General features: G+C 39.6%; 1 protein-coding gene across 1 annotated transcript in view; it reads left to right on the forward strand.

Annotated features, from left to right (window-relative positions):
- The first annotated feature begins 18,304 nt into the window (after window positions 1-18,304).
- The window catches only part of FRMPD1 (FERM and PDZ domain containing 1), a 50,605-nt gene continuing 49,603 nt past the window's right edge, over window positions 18,305-19,306 (forward strand). The window contains exon 1 of the mRNA XM_032418958.1: window positions 18,305-18,405. Within this exon, the coding sequence (XP_032274849.1) occupies window positions 18,305-18,405 (101 nt within the window). The remainder of the gene's footprint in view (window positions 18,406-19,306) is intronic.

Below are 19,306 nucleotides of genomic sequence, written 5' to 3' on the forward strand. Positions count from 1 at the left end.
GAGTATTGTCTATTTTGTTACGTGTCTCTGTTCCCCACTTCCCCCAGGCTAAGCAAACACTAATTACTGTCTGCTGCTGGAGATTTGCCTAGTAAGGACTTCTTTTGACTGGAATCCTACAGCTTTGGCTTCTGGTGACTAGCTCCTTTCACTTTAGCATAGTGTTGTCAAGGTTCATCCATACTTAAGCCCTTAAGTTTACGGGTAGGAAAATCGGGACTCAGAGAAAGAAGGGACATGACTTGGGCACATGTCCTGCTGGTAGCAGGGCTTCTGTGTCCCTATCCAGTGCTCTGTTCCTGTCTAGGGTTGAGACAAGGGGCTCAGCAGCCCCAGCCGCCCCAGCAATGATACTTGCCATCCACCTTTGAGGCTGCTTGTGGGGCCCCTTTAAGCATAGCCGTGGTGAGGTGTCACCTTGCAGGTAGCCTTACCGTACTCACTGTAGCACCCTTTCCCACATCCCTTCCAGGGCTCACTGTCCATCTGATAAAGTGGATAACTTGTGTGACCAGCTCTCAGTCTTCTGCATGGAGTGGCCTGGGAGTCCGTGCCCTCCGATCACTGCAAGAGAAAGGCACAGCCTGGGTCCCTATTCGTGTTGGCTGTTCTGTTGTCACCCTACAGCGCCCAGAGGGCCATGCGGAGGCCGTCTGTATTGAGCTAGAGAAGAGGCTACGTACGCCCTCCCTCAGAGGTGTCTAATCTTGTTCGGCAACTGTGAAATCTGAGTGGCCTAACAATGCCCTGAAATCGTGTTTCCCAAAGGCTTGTCTTTATGCCACATGGCACCCAAGATGGTTTTAGGTGACGTGTGAATGAACACTTTTGTTGAAGTAGTGGCATATTTATTTTAATGCATACCATGAAAAAAACCTATCTGGCATGATCAGACCTGTGATTTATTTATTTATTTTTTTTGAAGAGTTTATTTATTTGACAGAGAGAGACACAGCGAGAGAGGGAACACAAGCAGGGGGAGTGGGAGAGGGAGAAGCAGGCTTCCCGCCGAGCAGGGAGCCCGATGTGGGGCTCGATCCCAGGACCCTGGGATCATGACCTGAGCCGAAGGCAGACGCTTAACGACTGAGCCCCCAGGCATCCCTGATCAGACCTGTGATTTAATGAATATTATTGTTTAGGATGAAGGTACAGAGGGGGTACCATACCAAAGATCCCTCCTTACACAGGTGTGACAGTCTGGCTGTTTGCTGACATGGCAAGAGCCATGAGGGCAGTTTGAGGTCAACTGTCATTTGGGGACTGCCACTCTGGGGTGATGATGATCCATGGTACTTACCCATGGACCACCTGCTGCATCTCCTTTATACCTGGTGCAAGGTGAGATGGCAGAGGCTCCTGGTGACCAGAGCTCCTTTATATGGCTGAGGGATTTAGAAAACTAGGAGAACCTGCCATGAGACACTGGCTTATTTATTTATTTCCTTAGGCCTATGATAAATCTTTTTTTTTTTTTTTTTTTTTTTTTTAGGCATTCAAAGCCCTTTCTATAAAAAAAGGGCTTCCTGCTGAAAACAGAGACTGAAAGAGGGGTAAGAAGGGAAGATAGAGGAGGAACAGGAAGGATGTGTGGTGTTATTTCAAAATAAATGAAAATAAAATAATATCATTTAACTTTTGACCCTTTTTATGACCACAAATGAAATGGCTTGTGGAGTCAGAATGTTGGAGGCTGTGTTGCAGTGAAAGACTTGACTGGGATTTCTATGTAGGGAAGAGTTTCCACTCCTTCCTGGGGCCCTGGTTGCAATTACACTTGAAGAATAATAATGTAGCATGACGGGTAAATTCCCCTTCCTTTCTCATCTTAGACTGAATTCCTTTTAGAATATTAATGCAGATGTGAGACCCCAGCCCATTATCTCTTACTCAGCTGTGATCACTGAAATAAACCAAGGCAACATCAAATGATTGACATTAGAAATGTAAATAGGAGTTTCCGTAAGTATTTATAAAAAACTTTTTCTTTTGCCTTAGAACATTCAAGAAATAAACTTGCCTCTTCTCCTGGTGTTCTGATCTTACCATAGCATTTCAGACATACATAAACTTCCATTATTCAACAAGTGTCAACTGAGCTCAAAGCATTCTTGTAAAGAAACAGGACACCTTTCTCCTACTGTCAAGGAGCTTACAATCTAGGCGGCAAAAAACAAGACCTGAATCCATAGGAAGTGAGGAAACACAAGACAAGAGCATAGATGAGTAGGTCACAAGACGTAACACAGCAGCTCTGTGATTGGGGAACTAGGAAGGACATGGTAGACCAGTAGGCAGAAATCCATCCTGGACGTGGTGGAGCTTGAACTGGGTTTTGGAGGTTAGATAGGATTTGAATAAGTCTCAGAGAGTGGGGAGATCATGAAGAAAGGCACAAGGGGGGGCCGTCTAGGACTCTTTTAAGGGATGGAGAGGCATCGGAATGGAGAATTACATAGTAAGAGGAGGATGGGGCCTTGGATCCCCTTGTCCACTTTGAAGTTCTTTAACCTCGACAAGCCCAACTTCCTTGTCCTCAAAATGGAATAGTTACGGATTCCAACCATGTGGGGTTGTCATGACTAGCAAATGACATGCTATAGGTTAAAACATGATAGTTTCCTTCCTTTTCCAAATTGGTCAGGAGAGTAGTAGTGGGAGATTGCGTAGAACATTTGGGAAGCAGTTTGATTTTGGGGATGGGGAGCCTTGGAGTACCTAAGGAAGGAAGTGAGGAGATAATACAGTTTTAGAATTGGCAGATACTTAGAGAAATTCACTGCTAAGATAAAAGAGATAGCCAGAGGTTTGGTGACTTATATAATTCCAGGCTTAATAGAGACAAAGCCAGGAAGAGAAGGTAGGTCTCCTGACTTTTAGTTCAATGTACTTCTCAGCATTCCCTAGGTTTGACCTAGAGAGATGTTGGAAAAGCAAATTCCTGGGCTCCACTCCAGACCTACTGAATCAGAAACTCTGGGCCCCAGCAATTTGTGTCTTAACATTTTTTAAAACTTTATTTATTTTAGGGGCGCCTGGGCGGCTCAGTCAGTTAAGCATCTGCCTTCGGCTCAGGTCATGATCTCCAGGTCCTGGAATTGAGCCCCACATTGGGCCCCCAGCTCAGGGGGAGTCTGCTTCTCCCTCTCCTTCCCCTGCTCATGCTCTCTCTCTCTCTTGCTTACTTTCTCTCTCAAATAAATAAAAATAAAATCTTTAAAAATTTTTATTATTTTAGAGAGAGAGTCCGCGTGAGCTGGGCAAGGGGAAGAGGGAGAGGGAGAGAGAGGATCTCAAGCAGACTCCCTGCTAAGCAGGTAGCCTGATGCAGAGCTCCATCCCATGACCCTGAGATCATGACCTGAGCTGAAATCAAGAGTCGGACACCCAACTGACTGAGCCACCCAGGCGCCCTGCGATTTGTGTTTTATCCAGCCCTCCAGGTGCTTTAATGGTTTTAGGGAACCAGTGTTCTTGGTTTTCCTAAGAAGGAATGGGGCGGGGGTAGGATATGAGAAAAACAGGTTCCTTATCAGAGTTAGGGTATTAGCATCACAGGAAAGGGTGAAGCTCAGTGCCAGAGGTAAACTTCTTTTTTAAAAACTGAGAAAAAGTTTCACATACCATAAAATTCACTCTTTTAAAGTGTAGAACTCAGTGGTTTTTAGTATTTCACAAGGTTGTACAATGACCACGGTCTAATTCTAGAACATTTTCATCATCCCCCAAAGACACCCCTTATCCATTATTAGTCCGTTCTTCTTTCCCCGTCCCCACAGCTCCTGGCAACCACTAATCAGTTTTCTACATATGGATTTGCCTATTCCGGAAATTTCATATAAATGAAATCATATAATATGTGGTCTTTTGTGTCTGGCTTCTTTCACTTAGCATGTTTTCAGGGTTCATCCATGTTATAGCGTGTGTCAGCACTTCACTGCTTTTTATGGCTGAGGTAAACAACTTATACTTCCAACTTTTGCCTCAGGCAAATTTGGTGATACCACTGAGCTCACACTACCTCAGAAAAGGAGGTTTCTTTTGGTAATATTTGTGTATAACTTTACAGTTCTCAAAGAATTGTCACAAGTAATATAAACCTTAAACCAACTCTGGAACATAGCTGAGCAGGGATCATTGTAATTGGTTTTACAGATGAGAAAACAAGCTGAGAGGGAAATTCTGTGCTGGTCCAGTGTACCGCCATTCATTGATGGGTGAGTAGGAATTTGGTGGGTGACAGGCAGGGCATGTGGACAACGCAGAAGAAACAGCATCTGCAGGGGCATGAGGATGTGAGAAATCAGGACCTATTTGGAGAACAAGGAGTAATTCACTTCTGCTGGAGGGTCCAGCGTGAGGGAGATGAGCCAGACAGGTGGGCCGGGGCCAGATCACAGAAGGCTTATCTGCATCCTGAGACGAGGAGGAAGGCAGGGGGCTGGAACGGTTGAGTCCAGTTCCAGAAACAAACAAGAGAATCTGATGTGGAATTCCGGTTCTTGCTACTTCCTTACCATGTGCTCTTGGCCAAATTACTTTCACTTCTTCATGCCTCAGTTTCCTTTTTGTAGTGAAGGTTGTCATAAGCATTAGATAAGATAAGGCATATAAATTGCTTAGCCCAGTGCCTGGTTCATAGCAAACGTTAGTATTTTAATATAGTTGTGTTGTTAATATTATTGTAATTACTGAGGTCAGACTTTATCCTAAAGATGAAGAGGGAAAATGAGTCATATGATTAGAATGACATGTTATATCACTTTGGTAGCCATATGGAGGGCAGATTGATGGAGGTAAAACTAGAAGCAGGGACGGGGTAGGAGGTATTATAAGAAGTCACAATCAAAGTCTGAGTATGGCTGTAACACTAAGAAAGGGAAGGAGGTGAGAGATTAAGATAACTGGAGGCAAAGTCCATAGAATTTAGGGACTGGATCAATGTGGGGCATGAAATGGGGTGAGTCAAGAATGATTCCCACATTTTTGGCTCGGGCAGTTAGAAAATTCAATGGTAGTCTCCTCAACAAGATGTTCCATTTGGAGGAGGGGATTTGAGGAATGGAGCAAAGAAAGATGATGGATTCTGTTTTAGATATACCTGGCTCAAATGCTTGTGGGACATCTTGGTAGAGATCCTAGAGAGGCAGTTGGTTCTCAAAGCAGCTGAGACTGTGGGAGAAAATGACATTGCTTATGGAGAGTGTTTGGAGCAATGAGTCTCAAATTTTGCTGTACACTGGAATCACTGGGTAGGGGGGATTGTCTTTAAAACAACCAGGGTCTGGCTCACACCCTCAAACATTTTGATTTAATTGGTCTAGGGTATGATCTGGGATTGTTAACAGCTCCCTAGATGATTTTAATATGTGGTGAAGTTTGGGAACCACTGGCTGAGAAATAGTAGGTACCATTTATTTAGATGACATCAGAGCTGAAAACCAAAACCAAGAATTCGATAATGGGGGGAAGAGGAGTTCGCAGAGCAGGATGAGTAGATGTATGTAGTGTGAGATGCTGAAGGAAAAGAAGACCGATGTCACAGGGGCCAAGGGAGGAAGATCAAGAAGTTTTAACACTTTATGTTCATTAGTTTAAGAGAAAATGCTAGTTTGGTCATTTGTTTCTCTCCTTATTCAAAAGACTGGATATTTGCCAGGCATTTTGGATTCTTGTGTGTGGTTTTTTTTTTTCTTGCATCAACAGTTGGTTTATATCCTTGGACCTTGTGTATATTGGATATTAGGTGTTGTAAGAAGGTTTATATTATTTTTTTCTGTTTATTACTGGTGTGTAGAAGTTCCACCATCCCATTTTGTGTTCCATTCATCCATTTGTCATTTATTTATTTAACAAACACTTATTGAATTTATTGAGTATCTATTTATGTTGGGAGCTGGAGATACTAAGATGGCTAAAAGAAAAAACTCTTTTAAAATTTGGGGGGTTAGGGGCACCTGGGTGGCTCAGTCGGTTAAACATCTGCCTTCAGCTCAGGTCATGATCCCAGGGTCCTGGGATCAAGTCCCATATCAGGCTCCTTGCTCATCGGGGAGCCTGCTTCTCCCTCTGCCTGCCGTTCCCCCTGCTTGTGTTCTCTCTCTCTGACAAATTAATAAATAAAATTTTTTTAAAAAAATTTGCGGGGTATATAATTATCTTTTTTATGTTTCAAGTTTTTATTTAAATTCTAGTTAGTTAACATATAGTGTAATATTGGTTTCAGGAGTTAAATTATTTATAATCTGCCCAAGACCAATTTACAATCTGGATTATCTCACCTTCTAAATCATAGACTCCTAGAAGGCACATAAGGATTTAGTCCCCATCCAATTTTGAGTGTCCTCTGTAGGATCCCTGACCTGCTAAAATCTTTTGTAGTTCTTGTACACCTTGGTTATAAAAAGCTCTTTCTCCTTCAAGGCAGCATGGTGCCCTTTTGATAGCTCTGATTATGAAAATTTTTTACAAGATGGGCAACATAGATAGAAGTTAAAGCTGATTCCACAGTTTCGTGGAGATCCATGACACTATTCTGTCTACTTTTGCATATGTTTTTAAATTTCCTTAAAAAATAGAAAAGTTCTTTACGTTGAGTTGAAATTTGTCTTCTTCAACTTTGATGCATTGTCACTTTAGGGCCATTCAGAACAAGTCCAGATTCCTTTTACATGTATAGTCCATTCCAGTATTTATGATTGTTCATAAATTCTCCTAAGTCTTCACAACTGAACAATTGTACCTAGTTTATTTTTCTCCAATATTTTGAAATTGAGTCCCATATGCAATTATGCCACCTGTCGGCACTGATAGTTTAAGTGCCTTTGTTGTACTTACCTCTCATTTCTCTTTCATGTCGCACTGGCTGGCAACTCCAATATTGTAGTGAACATTGTAATTTTATTTTCTCTTTTAAGTGGAATGTTTCTATTTTTCTTTCTTTTTTTTTTTTTTTTAAGATTTTATTTGTTTATTTGACAGAGAGAGACACAGCGAGAGAGGGAACACAAGCAGGGGGAGTGGGAGAGGGAGAAGCAGGCTTCCCCCTGAGCAGGGAGTGCAATGCGGGGCTCGATCCCAGGACCCTGGGATCACGACCTGAGCCGAAGGCAGATGCTTAACAACTGAGCCACCCAGGCGCCCCACTATTTTTCTTTCTAAAATAATATTGAATTGCCTATTTTTTTAATGAAACAAGATTAACTTCCAGTATCTTGTGATCATTTTACTTTATTATTTTTTATGAGATAAAATATATTAATAGTTTTCCTTAAATTGAGATTTTCTTTCTTAGGATAACCAGCTTCACTATGGTATGTTATCCTTATAATGTGGATTTTTTTGGAGGTAATTTCTTAAAATTAGGAAAACAAGCATATTAAGAATTCTCCATGCAGAAATAGAACAATAAAATGAACTTTTACATACCCATCTCCCAGCTTCAAGAATTATTAACATTTTCTGGCTATGATCTTATTTAGGAATTTTTTGAGTATTTCATGAGATTGACCTATGTCCCTTTTTAGTGAATCTTTGTCAGATTTTAAATGCAGGGCTATAGGGGCACCTGGGTGGGTCAGTGGGTTAAGCGTCTGTCTTCGGCTCAGGTCATGATCTCAGGGTCCTGGGATTTAGCCTGTGTCAGGCTCCCTGCTCAGTGGGGAGTCTGCTTGTCCCTCTGCCTCTCCCCGCACCCCCCTACTTGTGCACGTGCTCTCTCTCTCACTCACTCTCTCAAATAAATAAATCTTTAAAAAATATAAAAAAATAAACGCAGGGTTATCTTTGCATTATTAGAAGAACTTGGTAGCATGCACTCATTTTCTCTCTTGAGGAATATTATCTATTAATTTTGAGGAGAGTTTGAAATAATTCTTTATAAACGCAGTAACACATCAAATTCTATGTAGGGCACTTTTTTTCCACAGACATTTCTTTTTTAAATTCACTTTCTAAATTTCTTCTGCAGCTATAGATTTACTCGGAATTTTTATTTCACATTTTTAGTCCTGGTTCTTTGCTTTTGGAGGTGAAGGTGGTGAACTGCCTCAGTTTACTGGAGTTGATCAGCCTTGTGGAAACCACAGGATAAATGAGCCACATACGTTGACCGCTTTGCCAGGTACCTCTCAGTGCCAGGCAGCTCCCACCACCAGTCAGAGAAAAGAAAGGAGCTGACCCATGAAGGCGGGGCTGCATTTCACTCATTTCTCATTCTTGGTCATCTGCACTGAGTGTTTTTTCCAGTAAATGAGTGTTTCCTGAATTGGATTAAAAAAAAAACCCAAAAAACAAATAGTATCTTCAGCACATCCAGGAAAAACCAACATCAATCCCTTAGTCTCTTGGGTTCCCAGAGGCTACAAGAGGATTTCACTCTGCGCTTCCTATTTTTATATTCCTGCGTGGGTCTTAGAGTCTTCTCCTGTGAAGACCCTACATGGAAAGTATACATCTTCCACTATGCCCAAGGAACTGGTCTAGGAAAAATCCCTTGACAGGTAAGAATACACTTACATACTAAAAGGTTGATGTGGAAATCTTGGAAGACACCATTCTGTGAGGCTGACCTTGTTACCCAGGAGTCTGCCCCTCAGGAAAATTGAAGGGCTTACCAGGAAGACTGTAGAAAGATACATTCCTAATATATCTTCCAAAGCCGCCCATATTTACTTAGCTTATCTAAATTCCTTGTGCATAACATGTATAGCACTCTAATAATTTTTTCTCTAATGTCTGTCTTTGGTCATTTCTCATTTTGTTAATAATAATCTGTACCTATGGTTTATTGGCTTTGTCAGTCTTTGTAGTTTTTAACCCACATTAACTTTGTCTCTATTAAGTGAAACTTTATACTAATTTTCCAGTTTATTTCTCCTTTTGCTTTAATTTTGTTCATTCACTCATTCAACAAACACAAGTTGAGCCTAGGTGACAGATCCTGGGAGAAATAGCATAAGACATGGTCTCTATGTTCAAGTTGCTGACAGTGTAATAAAAGGAGAGAAGAAATAGTGAAAGAAAAAAGAAAACACTAAGCTGACAAAAGACCTTCATTAGTAGGTTAGAAGAATCACAGAAGGACTCCTTGGGATGTCTTTCAAGAACAGAATTTCAAATATCACTTGTAAAGCTTTTATATTCCCCAGTGAGAAAAAGAGCAAACTTGGGTCTATACCTAAATAATATGCTGCAAAACATATGAGCCTAATCTTTTCTTTTCCAAGTGATCATATTCTTTTCCTCTTTTAAAACGGGTTTGAAGGATGATTCTTCAATCTTTGAAGTTTAAGAACTTTAGTTGCTGTGTGAGGAGCCTTCCTCAAGGCATATATTGGAGAGTTGCTTTTCGTGTTCTTTATATTTGAAACATATTTTTCAGCTCAAGAAATTTACTTTTGACTCTTTGATTTCAATTTCATGCATTGCTTTTATCTTTTCTCTGCTAGCCTCTATTTTTTTTATTATGTTATGTTAATCACCATACATTACATCATTAGTTTTTGATGTAGTGTTCCATGATTCATTGTTTGCATATAACACCCTGTGCTCCATGCAGAACGTGCCCTCCTTAATACCCATCACCAGGCTAACCCATCCCCCCGCCCCCCTCCCCTCTAGAACCCTCAGTTTGTTTCTCAGAGTCCATAGTCTCTCATGGTTTTAGCCTCTATTATTTGTAAGTTGAATATCCTCAGTCTGATTCTATGTCTGATAGCTTCACTTGAATTGCAAGTTTTATTTTAAAATTTCAGTTTAGTGTAAGTGGTTTTTGGCTCTTCAGTTTCTCTTCTATCCTTCACTGCCTTTGTTATTTTCATTTCTCAATAATGGGTACTACTTGCTTGAAGTCCTTTACTATAACCTCTTATATCCTTTTTGAAGGATTTATATCCTTAACTGTAAATGTGCTTTTAAGATAGTTGTCTCCCTGGTGTCTTTTCTCCATTTGCAAAATATTTTAAGAGAGTTTACCTTTTCATATTACTTTGTTCCAGACTGCCAGAAGTGTGTTCAGTTTGGGGATTCATGCCCCTTATAGGACTTTGCCAAATTGGTGTGTGCCCAGAGGAGGGTGATCTACAGTGATCTTGTCATATGAAGAACTGGGGCAGAGGAGACTTGAAGACAACAAGATTGCTATGGTCAAATCCAGAAAGGCCGATGTATAGAATAAGAAGCTGATTTCTTCTAGACAGTGGTGAGGGGTGGGGAGAAGTGGTCGGAGGGCAGCTCTACTGCTGAGGACTGAAGCTGCAGAGGTAGAATTTAGCTTTATGTAAAGAAACTTTCTAGCAATCAGATGGGTCCAACGGTGAATGACAGAACATTTAGAGGCCAGATGACTTCTTGGCAGTGGGATTGCAGAAAAGATTCAAATGTTTGGAGATTATCTGGGCTCTTATTTTCTTCCATTAGCCCAGCAACCCAGAGGCTAATATTAAAACCATTAGCAGGTCATTTTCTTGACTTTAAACTCCCCTGCTCAGACCTTGCTGAATCAGGGAGCACTTGTAATGGCTTGGTTGATGTAGTCATTTGTTTGGTCTTCAGGGATCCCTGGATGAAGGCATGTGCCTTACCCATAGTCCAGATATATAGTGCAAATTAATTCTTATCATTAAAGCTGTATATGTTTATATGAATCAATTAGCTAAATTGTGTTTGGCAGCAGTTTTGTAACAATTCCTTGTAAGTAATTGCAATTTGATGACCTTCAGGTGCCTGGGTGGCTCAGTAGATTAAGCGTTTGCCTTCAGCTCAGGTCATGATCCCAGGGTCCTGGGATCAAGTTCCACATCGGGCTCCTTGCTCAGCAGGGAGTCTGCTTCTCCCTCTGCCCCTCCCCCTGCTCATGTTTTCTCTTTTCTCTCTCTCTCAAAAATAAAATCTTAAAAAAAAAAAAAGGAAAAGCTGTTTGGATATGCCCTTTTGGATATGTGTAAGATGCCTGACGTCTCTGCTAGTCATTTGGAGACTAAAACAACAGAGAGGTCAGAGATTTTGTATCTTCTGGTGCTGCGGCTACTTCAGGATTTCCAGCTGTCCACACGATGTGGGTCTTTGAATTTCAAGAGCGAGCACAAAAAATATCATCTTGCCTGGTTTCTAGATCTAGTTAGAGACCTCAGGTTGTGTGGATGGAAGGAGCCACAGAAGTCAGCTAGTCCCTATATTCCATTGCAGTGTCCCTCCTACATCCGGGCAGTTATTTAGTCTCTACGCAACTACTTTCACTGACCAGGATCTTGCTAACTCTGGAGCAAACTCATTCCATCCTAGGATCACTAGGAACATTAGAAAGGTCTAGCCTTAGCCTGAGCTAGGGTCTCCTGCTCTGTGGCATTCCCCCATTAATCCTGGCTCTGCACTCAGAATCATGTGGGATATGTCTCTTCCACATGGTGACCTTTTGGTGGTTTGTGAACCAGGATTATATAGGCCTTCTCCAAATCCTTGTCAAATAAATATTCTCTGACTTTTTTTTTTTCAATGAGTCTTTATACGACTTGGTTTTAAGTCTTCTTACCATCCTAGACCTATATAGGAAGGTGCTGAAAGTGAGATGCTCAGAAATAAGACAAACAAAGTTAATATCCATACCCTAAAATTGTCATCTGACTCACTCCTGTTAAGGGCCTGACTGAAGGAATTAATATTTGAAAACAATATCCTGTGGGCCTTGCTGGACGTTTATCCTTCTATCCTTCATGATTAGTCTCTCTGTGTTGTCAGAACGCTAGAACCTGCCTTCTTGACCCTCCATGATAAGTCTCACAGAAATATGATGTGATTTTGTGTCCTTGGCAAAGGGACATTAAATAATCCTTACTGTAAAAGCTTTTACAATAACAAGAAGGCAAACATTCCAGTAGAAAAAAAAGGAAAAAATAGAAACAGGGAAGTAACAAAAAAAGAAATGACCACAACTCATGAAAAATGTTCAAATGTACTTAGTAATCAAATAACTTCAAATAAAAACTATAATGAGTTCTGATATGGGAAGATGTCCATGATATATTCACAAGTTAAAAAATGGGAACTACTGAGTATAAAATGATTCTATTTTGTGGCCTGTATATTTTAATATATGTAATACAGATGGGTATAAATTTAGGGCAAAGTTGGTGTGAATACTCACCAAATACTTTATATAATTTTTGGGCACCTGGGTGGCTCAGTCGTTAGGCGTCTGCCTTCGGCTCAGGTCATGATCCCGGGGTCCTGGGATCAAGTCCCACATCAGGCTCCCTGCTCAGTGGGAAGCCTGCTTCTCTCTCTCCCACTTCCCCTGCTTGTGTTCCTGCTCTCACTATCTCTGTCTCTGTCAAATAAATAAATAAAAAAAAATCTTTAAAAAAAAAAAAAACTTTATATAATTTTTAATGTTGATGGAATTATGTGTACATTTACTTTTTTCTGTATTTTTCAAGAAATACATATTACAACCAATAATTAGATGCTACTTCCTATCCTATTAGCAAATATTTTTAAAAATGATAATATTCGGTGTTCACAAAGTCTGTTGGGGAGTGAAAACTGCTACCTTCTTGGAAGCAATTTGACAATACTCATCCAAATTCTTAAAAATGACACATGCTTAAATTCATTAATTTCACTTTGAGGAATTTTCCCAAGAAAATATCTGGGAAGTAGCCATTTACCATGAATAAGCATGTTCACTGTAAAGCTTTTATAATACTGAAAAATTGAAAACAGCACAAATGTCCAAGGATAGATTTACTGAATAAATTATGATATGGCCAAAGAAACTAACACTATATAGCAATTTCAAATGATGATGTAAATGCTTAAATATTAATATGGAATGATATTCATGAACTATTAAGTGGGAAAATTATATCTCATTTGAATAAAAATGTGTAGCATCTATAAGCACAGAAAAATGAAAAATTAACAGTTGATAACTCTGAGAGGTACGATTATAGGTGATTTTATTTTCATTTTATTTTTTCTGTGTGTTTTACTATAAGCATATGTTCAATTTTTAAAATATAGCTAAAATAATTAACTATAGCTAAATAGTTAAAAAAAAAAAAAAACAGTACTAAGGGCTTCTAATAGATATCAACAGTCCCTGGAGGAGACAAACCATGAGAGACTATGGACTCTGAGAAAGAAACTGAGGGTTTTAGAGGAGGGGGGTAGGGGGATGGGCTAGCCTGGTGATGGGTATTAAGGAGGGCACGTACTGCATGGAGCACTGGGTGTTATATGCAAACAATGAATCATGGAACCCTACATCAAAAACTAATGATGTATGGTGACAAAAATAAAAAAGAAAGAAAGAAAGAGAAAGAAAGAAAGAAATCAGCAGTCCCTGCCCCACTCCCCCTTAGCATCTCATTTCTTTTCTTAGAGGCAACCTCTTCCAGCTCTTCTAGCTGTATCCTCTGATTTTTCCCCTCCATATTTCTGAGAAATATGCTTGTATTACTTTCCTAATTTATTAATTTTAGACATTATTTATTATGGTGGATGAGGACTTAGCTCTTATACCACTACACTAGCTTCTCTTCACCATATTCTCCCCAAATCGTACCAGCTGCTTTTGAGAAATCATTTTTCAGTGTTTACGTTATTATGACGATTTAAATATTGTTCATTTCTGAGACAAACGTTGAGCTACAGTTTGGTTTCCTTGGGCACTTGGGTGACTCGGTTGAGTGTCCAACTCGATTTTGGTTCAGGTCATGATCTCAGGGTCATGAGATCGAACACTGTGTCAGGCTCTGTGCTCAGTGGGGAGCCTGCTTCAGATTCTCTTTCTCCCTCTCCTTCTGCCCCTACCCCCACTCGTGCATGTTCTCTCGCTTTCTCAAAATAAATAAATAAATAAATAAATAAATAAATAAAAACAAGTAAAATTTGGTTCCCTTTATTGTACATTTTGTTTTTATAATTCCCTGTTTTTGATTCGCTTAGTTTTCCATGTTCTTATTGCTAATTCTTTTCATACACTCTCTGACAGCCTCTCAGTGAATTTTTCTGCAGAAACAAGATAATCTGTATTCATATTTTTTTTCCCTAAGACCTCAGTCTTCATGCACCAGTCTATAAAGTTGTTCTCTAGGTCTCATGTACAGGTGTTACCATAGTACATCCCTTCATAGTCATCCTGGATGTTCCCTTTATCTCTTGTCTGTATTTCATCCCAATTTCCTGTATCCCATTTCTTCTCTCTTTATTTACTTCCTTGTTTTGCTGGAGCATGTCCTCTATGAGCATCCTGAGAAAGAGTATATGAAAGGTAAATTTTTTGAGATGTGAACATCTGAAAACATCTCTACTGTTTGATTGGTAGTTTGGTTGGGTATAGAATTCTAAATTGAAGTAATTTTTTTATTTTTAAAAGATTTTATTTATTTCTTAGAGAAAGAGAAAGTGCACAAACAGGGGGAGTGGCAGGCAGAAGGAGAGGGAGAAGCAGGTTCCCTGCTGAGCAGAGAGCCCCATGTGGGGCTTGATCCCAGGACCCTGGGATCATGACCTGAGCTGAAGGCAGATGCTTAACTGACTGACCCACCCAGGCGCCCCTAAATTGAAGTAATTTTTGAAGGCATGGCTTCAATGTCTTCAAGCTTCCATTGTTACCGAGAAGTCTAATGCCATTTTTATTCTCAACTGTTTGTATGCAATCTGTTTTTTCCTCTGGAAGTTTTGAAGATATTCTCTTTTAGTTTCTGAAATTTTACAGTGTTATTTCTTGATGTGGGTCTTTTTTTACTTATTATGCTGGGCAGTTAGTAGATGTTCTTAATCTGGAAACTTAGGTTTTTCAGGGAAATTTTATTGAATTATTTTATAATTTCCTTACCTCCATTTCCTTTGTTCTCTCCATCTGGGATTTCTATTAGATGACTATTGGACTTCCTGGATTGATACTACACATTTCTAAGCTTCTCTGTTTTCCCCGTCTTTGGCTTTTGGTTACTCATTCTCAACTTTTTCAGTGAACGTTTAAATTCTAGCTATCTTATTTTTAATGTTCAAGTGTTTTCATTCTCTGCTCTCTTTTTTAAAGAAAATCCTCTTCTTGTTTCATGGATGTAATATCTTTTTAAGGATCTGTAATTTTTCTTCTGTTTCCTGCATTGTCTCTGTTTCTTTTGAGTTCTTCTGTTTGATATGTTTTTCATAATGTTGGCTTTTCTCAAATATCAAATATCATAATGTTGGCTTTCTCAAATTGGTAAATTGAGACCAGTATTTTAAAAAGTGAAATGAAACTTTGTAAGATGTGTGGGCTTAGATTTCAAAGTATGATGAATAACAGATTTCAAAGCATGATGATCAGGCAGCAAGTTGCCAGAAGTATCAATACCTGAAGATCTTTTCTGTGGTGTTTTCAGTTCTCCAGAAAAGGATTCTCTAGTCTTTTGCTTGGGATAAAGAGTCCTAGCTGCCAGTATTTTGGGAACTGAGCAAAGGAAGAGACTGAAGATCTTGTCGTTCAGTAAGAAGAGTTTTACTTAATCCTATTTTCAATCCTGTAGTCTCTATTGTGCCTGGTCTTCCTAAGTCTGGAGCCTCTCTGGTTTGATTTCTCCAGAGAATAAGCCTCTTGTCTCTAGTAGGGTGGAGAAGGGGTGGTTGTCTAGGTGGGTAAGTGGTGTGGGCTGGGGCCTGTGAATAAAACTGCTGCTTATAGAAATCCATTTCCATATTTCCAGCCATATGTTTCATCCGTGCTTTCTCCCATACCTGTTGCCTCTAATTCTTGAGCCATCTTGGTGAAAATCAACTCCTTTTCCATTAGAATCCCTCTCTGAAAGCACATAGGTTTCTGTTTCCTTTGCTTTGCTCAGTTACCTCTCCTCCAAACAGTTTCTGTCTCCCCAACATTTTCTACCTCTCTTATCTATTGTCTTCTCTCTTCTTATATTCTATGGGTTTAATCCCCTTTATAGTGCTTTTATGTAATTTATAAGGCTTGGGAAAGAGAAGAGATTAAGACATAGTTTGAATTCACCATGTTTAATCAGAAATCTACTGTCTCTTTTATAATTTAAAAAAAGCGAGCTACCTAGAACTGAAGACAGCATTCAGGTCTGATGTCCCTACTGTAGAAGAAAGCTAGACTGACACATCCCTTGATCTAAATGGAATTTATTTTTGGTTGCAGCCTGTTTTTTGTCCATGAATTTGTATTTGGCTGCCATTTAACTGAGAAGTGTAAATCTCCCAATTTCAAAGTGGTCAGGTTGGGTGTCCTGCTTTCATTTTTTTATGTCCTGGCTAGTGCACTCCTGGATAGATCCCACTATTACTCTGTTGATTGTTGATAGATTCTATTTGCTAACATTTTATTTATTTACTTTGATATTCACAAGAGAGATTGTATTTTTACTTTATTGCACAATTTATCAGAATTGGTATCAATGTTATACTGGCTTCTCAAAAAGATTTTGGGAGCTTTCCTTCTTTATACTCTAGAACAGCTAAAACAGCATTTGGGGGAAATCTGGGGAAAAATAAGCTAAGCTGGTTAAAAGTAACATGGTATCCAGGATTGGATCCTGGAACAGAAAAGGAACATTAGTGGAAAAACTGGTGAAATCTGAATACAGTTTAGAGTTTAGTTAATATTATTGGACCAGTGTTAATTTTGACAAAGATACAATGACTAGGTAAGATGTTAACATTAGGGAAAGCTGAATGAAGGATATACGGGAACTCCCTGTATTATCTCTGCAACTGCTTTATACATCTAAAATTATTCCAAAATAAAACGTTTATATTTAAAATAAAAAATCATCAGAGTGAGGTTCATCTTACAGGTTTGTAAGAATTCACCTTTGAATCTGTCCATGCCTGGAACTTTTTTGTTTATCAACTTCCTCTTCTATGGTAATTGTCTTTTTAGATTTTCTGTGTCTTACAGGGTCATCTTATTTATATTTTCCTTGAAAACCATTTGTGTCATCAAGGTTTTAAAATGTATTTGTGTAGTGTTAAGGAACATAATCTCTTATAATTCATTTTTATTTTCTCTGTATCCATAGTTATTTCCCAATGTCATATCTTATGTTATGTGGTTATTTCTTGGGTTGTGAAATTAATTTTGTAAATTGAGACCAGTATTTTAAAAAGTGAAATGAATTAGAACAGAGAAATATAAATATATACTGTTTTATGAAACTTTAATCTCAAGCACATGTATTGTTTTCTTGGTAACCTGACAATATCTATCAAAGCACAAATGCATATAACTTTGACCTAGCAATTCAATTTGGGAACTTATCCAGATATGTAATTGCATACATGCAGAAATGATATATGTGCAACATAATTCATTGCAGCATTATTTATAATAACAAAAGATTGGCAGTAATCCAAATGTCTATCAAGAGAGGACTACTTTTTAAATTACAGTACATTCATATGGTATAATACTCAAGGGTTGTCAAAAAGAATGAAGAAGTATTCTATGTATTGATATGGAAAGATACCAAGGATATATATTTTAAGGAGAAGAAAGCACAGTACAGAACAAGGTGTATGATGTACTATCATTTGTGTTAAGAGGAGGACATATAAAATCTTTATCTATATTTGTTTATGTAGACATAAACTCTGGAAAGAAAAGGAGAGCAGTGATTATGAATGAGTGTGGGAACTGGCTGGATGAGGGCAGCATAGAAGGGAGACTTTTGACTATCTTTTTAAAATTATTTTGGCAAGAGCACACTTAACATGAGATCTGTCCTCTTAATAAATTTTTAAGTGCAAATACAGTAATATATATCTTTTTTGTACAGTCTAGGGTTTGAATTATACAAATGAATTACCTATTCAAAACTTCAAAATATTGAGCAAAAGAAGCAGCAATCAGAAGAATAGGCACAGTGTGATTAGAATGCTTCCATGTCCATGCAGCTCCCAGTGCAGGCAGAACTGAGCTGTGCTGTCCAGGGACCCATGCATGGTTGGGGGCAGCAGGCAGTGTCCTAGGGGAAGGGGTGTCTCTTATGATGGGTCACAGTCACAGTTTGAGAAACCTTCTCTATTTTCTTCCCTAATCCTTATGTTTAACTCTTTAAGATGGCTGATCTCTTTCCCACAAGACCGTGGACTCCTTAGGCAGCGGGCTGCTATAAAGTTGTTCGCTCCAGGAACACTGAGAACCTGTTTATGTTAATTTCAAAGAAAGAGAGCCCTAGTTATTTGATCAGCATGTCATTAAATGGGCAAATACAGGAAACATCACAGTGATTTGTCAGGATCCTCTTCCAAATATTTTGGTTAGCTTCTTAAGAAAACTCTCCTTCCTTTTAGGTAAATGGAAGAGGTGGAGAGCAGTTTATTCCAGACACGGAAAGCACACAGAATAGAACAAATGGTGGCAAGATGGCTACGGCGTTCGCGGGACAGCTCGGCCCGGTAAGGCTCCTGGGCTAGCAGGGATTTCTGCCCGTCAAGATTTGGTGTCCCTGTGGGAGGAGGTCTTGCCAGTCTTGGCAGCACCCGGGGATCGCTGTCTCCAGTGTGCTTTGTTCTTACACCATACAGTGGGGGAGGCATCAACAGCGATTTTGCTGGAGTGCCTTGCTGTCTGTCCCCCTTCCAACTCTCTTCCCTCTGTGTCTCTCCACAGACACCCACAACATCAGCTCACACCAAACTCATACACACATTTACAAACACTCGCACACAAAAGGACTTATACACGCAGGCACACTCATCCATACTCACGTGTGCACCTACTCTCTGGAATATACTCTCCTACACTTGTGAACACACACTCACACGTGCTCTCAGTCTCTCTCTCTGTCACACATATGTCTTGTCTTAGTATTTGATGTGAGGGTCAGGCGATCTGCTGTTTATACTCTTTCCCCCGCCTTTGTTTCCAGCAGCTGTTCCTTCCTTGCAGTCCCTATTTCATTCTAAACAAAATAAAATGAAATCAAATACAGATCTGATTTGACTGCCACAGGAGAACTTAAAATATGTTCTGTTCGAAGCGTTCATTTTCCATCTCAGATTTCCCATCTGGCCCTGCCACAGAGATGAAATATCATGTGTCAGGTGTTTCTGAGACACACATTCTTCCAAAGGAACTGGAAACAGCTGTTGTGCTGCTGAGCCTATAAACCCTGCTTAGGACCAGGCTGCCCCGTAGCCAAGGGCTGGGATCCTCACACACTGCGTTGAGGTCAGGTTGGTAGAGTTAGCCCTGTGTTACAGTTGAAACATCTGAGGCTCACAGAATGACTTGTTAGAGATCATCCCCACCCCCTGTTCAGAAATCGTTGATGGGTCCCTAGTTCTTAGAGAATCA

Source organism: Phoca vitulina, unplaced genomic scaffold (genome assembly GCF_004348235.1).
Source record: "Phoca vitulina isolate PV1807 unplaced genomic scaffold, GSC_HSeal_1.0 scaffold21, whole genome shotgun sequence".
Taxonomy (NCBI): Eukaryota; Metazoa; Chordata; class Mammalia; order Carnivora; family Phocidae; genus Phoca; species Phoca vitulina.